General features: G+C 41.4%; 1 protein-coding gene across 1 annotated transcript in view; it reads right to left on the minus strand.

The window, feature by feature from the left end:
- Positions 1-3803: 3803 nt before the first annotated feature.
- The window catches only part of ERCC6 (ERCC excision repair 6, chromatin remodeling factor), an 85114-nt gene continuing 76066 nt past the window's right edge, over positions 3804-12851 (minus strand). Inside the window, exons 16-20 of the mRNA XM_034775387.1 lie at positions 10516-10661; positions 9696-10421; positions 8265-8466; positions 6873-6951; positions 3804-6386 (exon numbers count right to left, since the gene is read on the minus strand). Coding sequence (XP_034631278.1) covers positions 5955-6386; positions 6873-6951; positions 8265-8466; positions 9696-10421; positions 10516-10661 — 1585 coding nt within the window. The 3' untranslated portion in view covers positions 3804-5954. The remainder of the gene's footprint in view (positions 6387-6872; positions 6952-8264; positions 8467-9695; positions 10422-10515; positions 10662-12851) is intronic.

A 12851-nucleotide genomic window follows, 5' to 3' on the forward strand; every position in this document is an offset into this window, starting at 1 on the left:
ATCCCTAGAACAGCAACCCCTGAGTGGGTAGTAGGTGGAGAGAACTGGTGAGTTAAGAAGAGTAAATTCAGTATTTAGTTTGAATGGAAACGGATAAGAGAATAAGGGGCCCTAAATGAGTGTTTTTACCACATCTGCTACCCTTCCCCGTGGAGATTTGCTCCCAGCTCTAGGTTTGCCAGCACATCCTGGTGCTTCACTAGGGTCTTTAAAAGAACCTTATAAGAATCAATTAAGTCTTTAAACACCCCTATAATGGATTCACAGGTCTCCAAGTGCTTTACAAAGGAGGTCAGCATTATTATCCCCATTGTACAGATGGGGAAACTGAGGCACAAGGGGTGAAATGACTTGCCCAAAGTCATCCAGCAGGTCAGTGGTGGAGCCAGGAGCAGAACTCAGGTCTTCCAAGTCCAGTGCTCTGTCCCCTAGGCCAATGGATAGAAATTTATTCGTCAAAGAAACCCACCAACTCTGGAGTAGACTGCTGTGGCTTTTTAACAGCTCACAGTGACAGTGTAAGGTAGGCAGTGAACAACAGTGTATCCAATTGAAACTTCAGGGAAATTTAGGAAGGCAGAACATAATTACTTGAGCTGGAATTTGGGGTCAACTCCTAGTCTAGGGATAAAACTGACATGGGATCTTTAATGGTAGCTCCTTTTACATCGTATCTGACAACACAGCCAGCAGCCCAGGCGTCCCCTAACACCATGCGGGGGCATTGGCTCACTACTGACAGAAGAAAAAGTGCTTCCTACTGAATCACTAACACTACTGCCTGCAGCAGCTGGCTGTTCCTGCGAAGCCTCCCAGCCTAAGTCTTCTTCACTTTGAGGATGTGACAGATCCACAGTCCAAGCTAGAACATTAAATAGATTCCACAAGGAATCAGCCCTGTACACAAGGGGACTGCAAGACTTAACACATTATCCCCCTTTGGTGCTATTTATTCATATACCCAGTTCTTCCCCTTAACACTAATGCCAGCCTCCTCTATTAGAGCAAGGTATTACCCTTTCTCAGGGCCGGCTTTAGGAAGTGCGGAGCCCGATTTGAATACCTGGCGGCGGGTCCTTCACTCGCTCTGGGTCTTCCCCGGCACTGAAGGACCCGCTGCCCAAATGCTGCCAAAGACCCAAGCCGCTGCTGGATGAGTAAAAATTAAAAAGTTAGGCGCTCTTCTTTAGGGCGCAGGGCCCTCTTAGGCGCCGGCGCAGGGCCTGATTCGGGGGAATCGACCTAAAGCCGGCCCTGCCCTTTCTTTGGAAGAGCTTTGTCTGCGTTCCCTATTTACTCCGCGTTTTCTATGTCCTTGTTTTTAAGTCCATCCCGTTTTAACAATTTCATTTTGACAATCTGTCAATCCTTTTCATAACTTTCCCCCAGAAGATGCAGCTTTGCTGGATATGCGATGGCTGCCAAGATGTTTTTCTCTCTGAAAGCTTCCTTAAGAGGCAGCAGATTTCTCCTGAGAATCCAACTGAGAAATACACAATATTCTTCTTACGAAACCATATCTTGCCTTTGTTTCTTGCAGCTTTCAGGCTCTGCATTTTCAATCTGTTGGAGAATGTTCACAACATGGTGCTACCAACAGGGATTCCTCTGTGGTATTTCCTCACAGACATTTGATAGCATCTCTCTTTAAGGAATGGGTTTCCTTTATGCTCAGTCTCAAGAAAAAGCCAGAAATCTCTTTCCATAAAAAAGAACGAGGAGTACTTGTGGCACCTTAGAGACTAACAAATTTATTTGGGCATAAGCTTTCATGGGCTAAAACCCACTTCATTGGATGCATGCAGAGGAAAATACAGTTGGAAGATATATATACACACACACACACAGAGAACATTGCACAGAGTACCAGTGTATCTAAGAGCAGTTTCTGACTCAGTTATCTATATACTGCAATTATCAGACACTGGGTATCAGAAGTAGCCAAAAACCAATGTGTTCTGAATTGGGCAATAGAATGAGGACAATGGTCAATATCGCCTCTCCTCAAGGTTTCTGAAAGTACATCACAGAAGCTATACAGTATATGGAGTCCAGCTGACCAAAAAACCCCAACAAGGTCATCCTGTGTAAAAAGCATTTTAATCGGCAAGAGAAAACCCGACCGGAAGCAGGCATAAAAGACATTTCCCAAATGTTTAATGAGCCAGAGCTGTCAGTAACACAACTGCTTAATTATTTATTGTGTTGGGAAATGGACAATTACAGTCTCAGATCCAAAACATACCCATGGAAATCGGAGAAATTGTTGGACTTGTCTAGGATTTTAGTATGCACCTGCTTAAAGGGATTATATTGCATATTCTGGGAAGAGCGAATGCCAGTAATTGATACGGTGGACCCCATGGGCCATATCCTCAGGTAATGTAAACTGGTATAGCTCCATTAACTTCAATGGAACAGTGCTGATTTGCACCAGCTGAGGATCTGGCCCACTGCATAGCAAGCTTTGTAGCTGTAATGATTTAGCGGAAGATTTTTCAGAAGTGCCAAAGGGATTGAGGAGCACAAGTCTTGTTAGATGCTTTTGAAAAATCTTCCCCCCTTATGCAAGGAATTCCACTAATAAGACTGGTTAAAACCAGTCACAACCAAGTAGTCTTGGGATTATAGCAGACAAATGGAGGTGATCTATGAGTAAGGCTATGATTTAGTCACGGGTATTTTTAGTAAAAGTCATGGACAGGTCTCTGTCCATGACTTTTTATTGTCCGTGACCTGTCCGTGAGTTTTAATAAAAATACCCCTAACTAAATCTTAGGTGCTGGGGGAAGTGCTCCAGCGGATGCTGCTGCTCAAAGGGGGGTGCTCCGGTGGTCGCTGCTGCTCCTGGGGCGGAGGGGAATGGCCTGTGGCCCCACAGCCGCCGCTGCTCCGGGTAGGGGGTAGCCCAGGGCCCTGCCCCCGCTGCTCTGGCAAGGGCAGCCCAGGGCCCCACTGCTGCCTCTGCTCCTCTGGGTGGGGATGGCCCAGGGCACCGCTGCTGCTCTGGGGTAGCGACCAGGACTAGTTGCCCAGGGCCGCCACAGCTGCTCAGGTGGCCCTGGGGTCAGCCACTGCAGCTGTAGAAGTCGCTGAGGTCCCAGAAAGTCATGGAATCCATGAAAGACTCACAGCCTTACCTATGAGTAAGGCTATCATTTTGTCATGCCAATTTTTAGACAACTTCACAGAAGAGGTGCAGAGGGGGAAAAAAAACAGTCATCAAAAGGTCACACTGCAGCAGCAGCTCCTGTCCCACTGGGCTGGGTCTGACTGCCCATTCTGGGTGTTGCAACCCAGTGTGCAAGGTCACAGCACCATTCAGGTTTGACACATCCGCCCCTCCAGCTCCAAACCAGAGTGGCGTTTGAAGCCTTTTTTAATTTAAATTGATTTTAATAACCATGTATTAAACTACCATGTATTCAGCTCCTGTTGCTAGAGTTTCAAGTTCAACTGAGTGAAAATCATTTTTGGTGGTTCTCTCAAACACACGAAGTCCAAGGACAGTGACTACAGACACAATCATAAGTACAAAGTCTTATATGTACTACAAGTTTTAATAACACAATAAGTAAAGTTAGACTTACCCATGCATATAGAAACCCTGCAAAAACCCATGCAACAACTAAGACTACAGTTATACTCACATCCGCAAAGATATTCTAGGGTCTGATGGACCTCTCAATAGATGATCACAATGATTTCTGCTGGAGTTTCCAGTGGGGTCTTCCCACCTTTACCCAACCAGAAAGCCTCTTATATAACTCAACCCCAAAAAACTGGAAGTCTCTTAGAAAAAGTTTGTTTTTACTACTGACATTTTATTAAATTCATAAAAGTTGAGGAATTATAAAAGCACGTACAGCTCCTTTTACATCATGAACACATCAGAGGAGAGAGCTATAAACTTTCCTCCCTCTAATATAGGAAATATGCCTTTAAGAATGAAAGCAGTATGTGATATAGGGCACTCAAACCCTTTGTTAAGCACCAGAGATAAACACTTAATTCCTGCAGTTTCAATCAAAATCAGTGTACAAACAACTTGAAAGGGAACTGGAAAAAAATGTTTGGTTTTGCCCTTTTACCGTTCTTTCATGGTGCATGAAGTCAGACTCAACATTTTCTACACATTTTTGCATTAGAAATATCAGCTCTTTGGTTCCCTCTCTTCACTGGAAGTCCTTGGCAAGTTTAGAGACTTTGTCATAATAGCCTGCAACCTGAACTGTGGCAATCCCTCCTCCAAACTGAGTGTGGAGGGGATGCCAGTTCTTGGCCAGTCGGACTCAGCAGCCTCTCTCATTCCTTTGTGCTGAAACTCAAGCGTGGCATCACTATTCAGGTAATGGAGTTCCACTAAAGATCTTTCAACAAAGAGAGGGAAGCAAGAACCCAGTATTTCTAGGCTAATACACAAGCAGAGGAAAGCCTGTTTGGAATAAACTCAAGAGCCGTCTTTCTAAATCACACTGGAGCAGGAAAGTAAAACACTTTATTCTTGCTTCACCATTCACCTTTAAGTTTTGCTTGTACTTGCAGCTTAATCGTTAGTTAATAGAAATTGCTTATTACTAATGAACTCAGATAAAACTCTGCAGCTGATCATCTTTGCCCTTCTCCCTATAAGGGGAGCCACTGACTACATTTGGTTATTTCTAGTTTAAATTATACAATAATGTTTTAGCTGTGCTGCAAAGGAATGCAATTTTCTCATTTTGGCATTGAGCTGTATCACTTTTCCATTAAAATCTATCTCTGTAGCATACTGGCATCTTGCAGAGAGACTCAAGGTGGCAGTGGTGGAAATAAAAGTCAGGTTGACTACAGTGAATCCAGTTCTTTCTTCCTCTAAAGGAAATTCATGTTCATTTAGTGCTGGTTTGGAAGCTATGGAGATTGAAGTTTTCTTTTTATCCACAGAACAGGTACAATAAGGAAATCTTCCCCATACACCACAAACGTGCCTCAGCCCTGACCCAAAAGGACCATGCCAGCAGTGTGAGGGCAGTTCATTCTCCATGGCTAGTTCAGTTCTTGGTCAAGACTGAAAACAGGTCACAATTAGAACCAATTTTGGTGAGATTGTTTGTGATGTTACAGAGGCCATAGATGACAACTACCAATCACCCACTACTAGACTTACTTGTTACTATCACCTTGGTTTCAATGGGACTCTTCATGGTAGTAAGTATTACACCAGGCAAGTGCTTTGGGACTTGGCAGGATCTGAATTGGTGATTTAAAGGTAAAAGTATTCTATAACCTGTTACCAATCTGCTGACATCCAGATGCTCTGCCTGGCTCTTTATTTTTGCAATTAAACCGTCATGGCAGTAGAATTTAGTCCAAGTATTTAGTGACATATATCAATTACTGGCAAAAAGGAAAGCAACAACTCTACAAACAAATTTTCAACACCGATGAAAGTCTCTCACAATGATTCTTGATACTGTGTTGGTACAAGTTACCTTTTTATACCCATCTAAACTGTTCATTATTAATGCTTCTGGTCATTGGTGTAATGTGCACCCCATCGTGACCAGTCAAGTAACATACAGAAAATTAGACAAAAACTGAACTTCACAGAAATTGGATGAAAATCTGAAAACATGACAAAATCCATGGCTCTTATTGCAATAAAGCATTAATACACCTGTTTCACAGCCCATCTACATTAAGATTTTTTTTAAAAGAAAAGGTGCTGCTATTTTGTATTGTTTCAATTGTGAGGTAGATGCCACTTTTTATATATAAATAGAGTAAATAGGAAGTTGGTCAGTTATGTCTCCAGTGAAACATTCTTAAGTGCTGCACCAGGTACAGTACAAGTCAGTGATTAAAATATTTACACAAAATGAAACAGAACCCTCCAGTTTAAAAGATGAATAGAAAGTCTTATGGAGCAGAGTTTTGGCCAAGCACACACAGTTGCACTCCTAATCAAAGGGTCAACGGAATTCTGGCTTTAGTTTCCAGACACCTTCACCATTTGGGCTTCTATGGAAAGTACAAAGATTTCTCAGAAGTTCTCTGAACACACAAGACTGTGCTGCTGACAGCTTGGATTCAAACTCCTGCAGTATCTCCTGAGTACTAGCCTCTCCGTCCACACGAGCCTGGAATGCTATAAAGTTTCGTACATCCACTAGCAATTCGTCATGTTCCGTCGAAGTTGGGAGTGGAGCAGAAGCCTGAAGATTCTCATCACTGTCATTCTCCATCCTCTGTGGTAAAATAAGGTGGTTTCTGGCCCTCATCTTAGCTAACAAAGATGATGAATCTAGTGCACTGGATGATGATTCTCCTGCTTCGAGTTTCCCGTCAAAATGTACACTGGAAACATTTTTCTTTACCTTCTCTTTCCTTATTGTATCAGCATCCTGCAAATAAACACAGACACTATAGGAAAAGTTGGAGTCTGAGATCCATGGAACCTATTCTTAGTGAATTTGCCTGCCATTCAGGCTTACACAAAAACAAAACAAACCAACCTCAACAAACTGCAGGAGTTAATTATGTAAATTAAAACATGTCAGAGTCAATGTGTGCTAACTTCACAACTTGAATACGTATTTCAGTTGTTGGGAAGCTAAAAATAAAAACCTCTACTCTTGAACCAGAGTGAGCACAGCAAGATGAAAGGAAAGACTGGTGCAACTGATTAAATTGAACTTGATTCTTTTTCAAAATGTAAGATCAAATCTGTATGTAATTCAAGGCCTAAAACTTTTGGAATTCTACACACAGAGTATGGTAATTATTTATGAGACATATATCCTAAATAGCAAAAGTCAAGCTACAATGTTTCAACTAAATCAGCTAATACTCATGGAAAAAATAAAGTAGTACCAGTTCTTGTGCTTTACCTTGCATCTCTTTCCAGGAGATGTAGTGCAGGAATTTGGGACAAGCAAAGTAGGGTTCCTTTTCTGACCAAACCTACTCCTAAAAAACATGCAAGAGGAGTAATTTATTACAATATCTCTCCTAAATATACATTGTGACACTTTGTAGGATACTTTGATTGAATTACTGTTGTAACCATCTCCAAGTATTGTGGGATCTTATCACCCCTTTAGTGATCAATGATAAGAATTTCTTAGAATTTACAGACCGAAGGGGTTCTCATATACAGGATGCAATTGTCACTATCAGAGGCCCAAGAGCAGTAGGAAGCTGTATCCTAGTACACAAGACAATTTACATTTATATACGCCTTTCATTCCAAAGTAGTCTACAACTTCACCCACCTCTAGTGTAAAATGTAGCAGCAGTTTAACATGGCAACACCGCACATGAGGTTGAGATGGGAAGTGAAGACTTACTGTATTCAATTGAAACTGCAAGGGGACTTTTAGATAGCACCATATAATCTGACATTCACACTAGGATTTGACACCCAGGCTAACATGGAATGTGACACAGGATCCTAAGGCTATGAGAGCTCAGGACCTTGGTTTTATGTCCCATTGGAAGATGGTGGGGCAGATCTTGGCACCCACTCCATCCCCTCTATGCCATTCTAGTGGTGCAAAGGGCACAGGAAATTAAGTTACAAAGTCAGTCAATAGGTTACTTGTACCTGACATCTTCCTACCCACTGCAGTGCAATAAGTATTCTGGAAGGGGGGCATGGCCAGAGAGCACTGCCCTCCTCCCCGGAATCCCTGAATGGCAGAATGGCCCCTAGAAGGCTGCTCTGACTTGTGCTGGTTGCTGAATTTGCCCCAGCTGTACCCAGGAAAGGTACACATATGTTCCCCTTCTGAGGTGTGCAGAGCTAGCCAAGGCACACCTAGGGATCTCATCCAGTAACTCGGATAGCACAGCATCTGTAGCACCTTGCAGGTTTCCCATCCAGGTACTGATCCAGCTTGAAGCTGGCTTAGTCTGAACGATCACAACCCCAAAATGGTACTTTGGTTAATATGGACCCTTCATTCATTCTAATTATATCTTCATCTCTTCTCAACTATATGTGGTGAGAGGTAACATTTTCAAAAGTGCCTAAGGGACTTAGGGGTTTAACTCCCATTTTCAAAAGTGTCTTTGGCACCTAAGTAAGCTAATACGGGAAAATGGGACTTAAGTGCTTTCGAAAATTTTATCCAAGAGCGAATATTTCAATACAATTCCTGTAACCAGCCCTGTATCTCATTTATAGTTTTTGAAGTAAATCCAGAGCAAATAACCAGCACAAAAAGCAGACAATGTTAAAGGTTCCCTCTCTGGAGAAGCCATGTGGGTACTCATCTTACTTTAGTCCGGATGGTGCCCCAGTCAGACCACTGTTGCCTGTCCAGGTTGGCACACCAGAAGCTGCTCCTAAACATCGCTGTCGGGAGATCTTTAAGGCTCTTAAAGCATCCTGGGCCACTCGGGTTGCCTCTGCTTCCACTAGCACATAATCTGGATTTGAAGCCTCCATAATAGCATCATGCTTCATCACACTGTGTACTCCTAGCAGAGTACGTACAACGGGGAGGAGGAGGAAAGAATGTGTAAGAATTAAGCAGTGAACTTTTAAAAAAATCTTAATTCATTTTTACACTGACAGTGGAAACAGTCAACATTTCAATACATCCATTTATAACAGAGATTCCTATTATATCAAGTGAACCGAACTAACTTCAAAAAAAGCAAACATGATTCTGGGATGCATTAACAGGTGTGTTGTGAGCAAGACACGAGAAGTCATTCTTCCGCTCTACTCTGCTCTGGTTAGGCCTCAGCTGGAGTATTGTGTCCAGTTCTGGGCGCCGCATTTTAAAAAAGATGTGGAGAAATTGGAAAGGGTCCAAAGAAGAGCAACAAGAATGATTAAAGGTCTTGAGAACATGACCTATGAAGGAAGGCTGAAAGAACTGGGTTTGTTTAGTTTGGAAAAGAGAAGACTGAGAGGGGACATGATAGCAGTTTTCAGGTATCTAAAAGGGTGTCATAAGGAGGAGGGAGAGAACTTGTTCACCTTAGCCTCTAAGGATAGAACCAGAAACAATGGGTTTAAACTGCAGCAAGGGAGGTCTAGGTTGGACATTAGGAAAAAGTTCCTAACTGTCAGGGTGGTTAAACACTGGAACAAATTGCCTAGGGAGGTTGTGGAATCTCCGTCTCTGGAGACATTTAAGAGTAGGTTAGATAAATGTCTATCAGGGATGGTCTAGACAGTATTTGGTCCTGCCATGCGGGCAGGGGACTGGACTCGATGACCTCTCGAGGTCCCTTCCAGTCCTATAATCTATGAATCTATGAACTTGCAATATAATAAACCACTTCTATTGCGGTTAGGGCGTCAAAATTCATTCATTCATACTGGAACTCCCAGTTGTTAGTGCAAATTAGTAAGGTTCCATTGTATTGCTAGATGTAGGCTAAATCCATTTGGGCAACTTTATCTTCAGTGAAACTCCTAGTTAAGTGAAACTCAGTTACCTCCCTCGGCACCAGTGTTCCCCACTATACTGCTGTCCCACTTATTACCTTTGGCCAAAGAGACCTGTGGTTGTTTTCACTATATGAAGATTAAATTACAAATATTTTCAACAAATCATTTACATTAAAGAAAATGTTTAAAAGTCATCTATCGTATTGTAGCTGCTAGCAATTACAATAATGGAAACCCACATGTGCAGATTTTTCTATACTTTTTCCTAGCCTGGCATTGTTGCGCAAATCAATAAAAAGGTTACCTGATTTTTTGAAAAGTCTCTCCAAGACATAATCATCATTCTTCTTTTGTTCTTCCTCCTCCTCTTGGTTGTCCTTTCTGTACTGCTTTTGTTTCACCAAATATGGGATGCGCTCACCTTCAAATCTGGCACCTTTGCGATGTTTTGGCTTTTTAGAGTTACTCTTGTGGCCCTCAAGTGTCAGCATATCCATACTGTGTTTAGTTTTTGAGGTGCGTTTGTGAGGATTATTACCTAGTTGTCCATCTTCAAAGTTACCATTCTGTTTCCCCTGGGAGCTCTCTGTCTCACATTCGAGACCATGTCCACTCTCAATACTTACAGTAGATGCCCCACGCATTTCATCAAATAATGCAGAGTTTGAACATTCCACATTCTCTGAAGTCCATGCATTCCTTGGCAGTGCTTGGAATACAGACCCCTCAGCTGTTTTCAAACTTTTCTTCTCATTTTTAATCAGTGAAGCTATGTTATTTGTAGCTTGTGTACCATCTTTCGCAGAACCGTTTTGGTTGAAAGTTTCCAAGTTTCCTTTGGTTTCTCTAACTGGCTCTATTGTTTTAGAAGAATTCATTAAATGGCCTGTCGAGGAAGAATGTGTTGGCTTGTCATATTTAGGCAAGTTGTGCTCCTTAAGATGCAGTTCACCTTTGGAAGCACCATCAGCTGGCTTTTTAAGTTTCCGTTTTAATTGGCGTTTCGGGGCTTGAACATCTGAACCAGTACCTGATATAGGTATGAAGTTAAATAATAATAAACATTTTGCATACTCTTGTACAAAACCTAGATTTCACAGTTTAGGTAAAACGATTTCATGTACCTGCAAAAATAGCACTAGTTTCTGTCCCTTGAGACCCATCTGGGCTGGTCAGAGTGAAAAGTTCGTAAAGATCGTTGGATTTGAAAAAGCGCCTTTGTTTTGGGTCTTTCAACACTCTGTTTGTTAAAAACTGTTTGAAGATTTGTCTGGAAAAATATTAAATAAAATTGTATTGCTGGCATGAAACAATGTCTAGCTATGTTTAAGTACTGAATACAGTGCTCAAGCAGAAAACTTTATCATCATGAATTTTACCCTGCAGAACAATTAAGTGGTGGGAAGATGATGTTTGTTTTACAAAGACAATCTGAGTTAGTAACTTTTAAACAACCCACTAAATTGTTAACCATAAGAATTTATTGCATTTCAGCAATCCCATAGCACACTAGGTACCCACCATCCTGAAGTGTCCTATGAGACTTCATTTATTCTAAGTAGTAAATAACTTCACAGCTAGAGGGTTTTTTGTACATTAAAACTGGAAATCCTGCATATGTATACCACACAACCATCAGGAAGCAATGTGAAAGAAGAGGGTGAGATTGTCGAAGTGATGAAGTTTAAATGGTATGATGTTGGTTAGAGAGGCCACAAATCACATAGGCAGTGCAGCAGCACAGAGCCCGACTGCCTGCTGGTGTGGGCTGGACTACCCCACAGGGCTGGAGGAAGACCAAGAGCCCATCCAGAGGGACTGGGAGGAACAGAGTCTGGGGGAACTAAGCTGCCAGAACACTCCATTGAGTATTGGTAGATCTAGGCTTCTGTTTAGCATCAGTCCACCCCTGCAATTAGGCCCTGTTTGTACTACTGTATTCAATGGCAAGCTATTAATACTCTTTTCCCGTCCACAGTAGGCATGGCCTAATAGGATTGTAAAATAGTTCTCAAAACCATTCCCCCTTGTCCACACCACAGTTTTCAACATAGTTAGTCCTTTGTCAACACTGTGCAGGGAAACTGTGTTAGAGCCCTGTTAGCAAAAGCTGTGTTCAAAGACAGATCACATTAACATGGTTTTGAACTATAGCATAATGTAATAATAATTATAATAATTCTTATCTAGCAGAGGATTTCAAAGGCGTTTACAATAATCGATTAAGCTTCAAAAACCCCTATGAGATTGGTCAGTATTACTGCCATTTCACACATGGGGAAACAGAGGCAAAGAGAAATAAAGTTGCTTGCTCAAGGCTCAGAGTGAGTCCATCACAGCTCTCTGAAAAGAACTGAATTTCTGATGGCTGTTCTAACCCTTAGATCAGACCCCACTTCCTTTGTGTGGTCAGGGTTAGTCAAACTGAACCAATGTTTGCCAGTGGGAAGCGAGCCAAATAGCAGCGGAAGCCTTGTGTCTGTGTGGTGAGGCAAATAGCAAATGCTCTCCATAAGTGAGGTATTGGATTATTTAGAGCTTTTCATTTATCTGCCTTTTGAAAGAGGATGTTCCCATTGTGAAGAGAAATGTACATCCAAATGACGTCGAAGTACCTAAGTACACTCAATTGGAGTTCACATTAATGGAGTGATTACAATAACTGAATGGTGAAGCAAACTAAAAAGTAGTTTTGATTTAGAAGTGTATAAGTTTTAAGGGGTTTGTATGCATTTTAAACATACATCTAATATTAACCAGTTCTTCATGGGGACTTATTCATTTTGATATTTGTAAAATTAATAATTTGGGGATAGAAGCAAAACTATAAAGTCTGGTGAGTAGTTATTCTTAGTTATGTATCACATATCACGCATAATACTAGAAATCTTATTGATTTCAGACTATATACCTGCAATAGCACTCCCAGGTAAATATCAGGTTTTGGCAGGTAATGGAAAATAAAATAATTTAAAACGCATTTATTTTATAACATTGAAATTGGTTCTATGCTGACAGCTGTGTGGTGTACCACTGCATTCTGTAAACTTGTACTCATTCAACTACCTCAGTGTCAGTACACAACTCTGTTGACAATGCATCAGAATTAGTATACTCCAGCTCACTTGTTTATGGCTGCAATGGCTACGCACGGCTAAGAGAAATAAAAAAAGCAGTAGCCTTCCTTTTGTAATGAAAGTAATCTGATCTGACTGAATAAACACAGGGAATAGATCTGTTAAGAGATTATTTTTAATAGCAGTGGGTTATTTACTTATGCTTAAGGTCTATTTCAATTTTTCTACAGCATTCTCCTTGTTTAGAATAAGAAAATACTTGCAGAGTCCTATTTAGAATACTAAATGGTGTAACTCGTTATGATTTACTAAATATACAAGGGGATTGCTATAAGGGGCAAAAATGAAGAATGATTTAAGCATGTGCTTAATTTTGCTTACGT

Source organism: Trachemys scripta, chromosome 7 (assembly GCF_013100865.1).
Source record: "Trachemys scripta elegans isolate TJP31775 chromosome 7, CAS_Tse_1.0, whole genome shotgun sequence".
NCBI classification, from domain to species: domain Eukaryota; kingdom Metazoa; phylum Chordata; order Testudines; family Emydidae; genus Trachemys; species Trachemys scripta.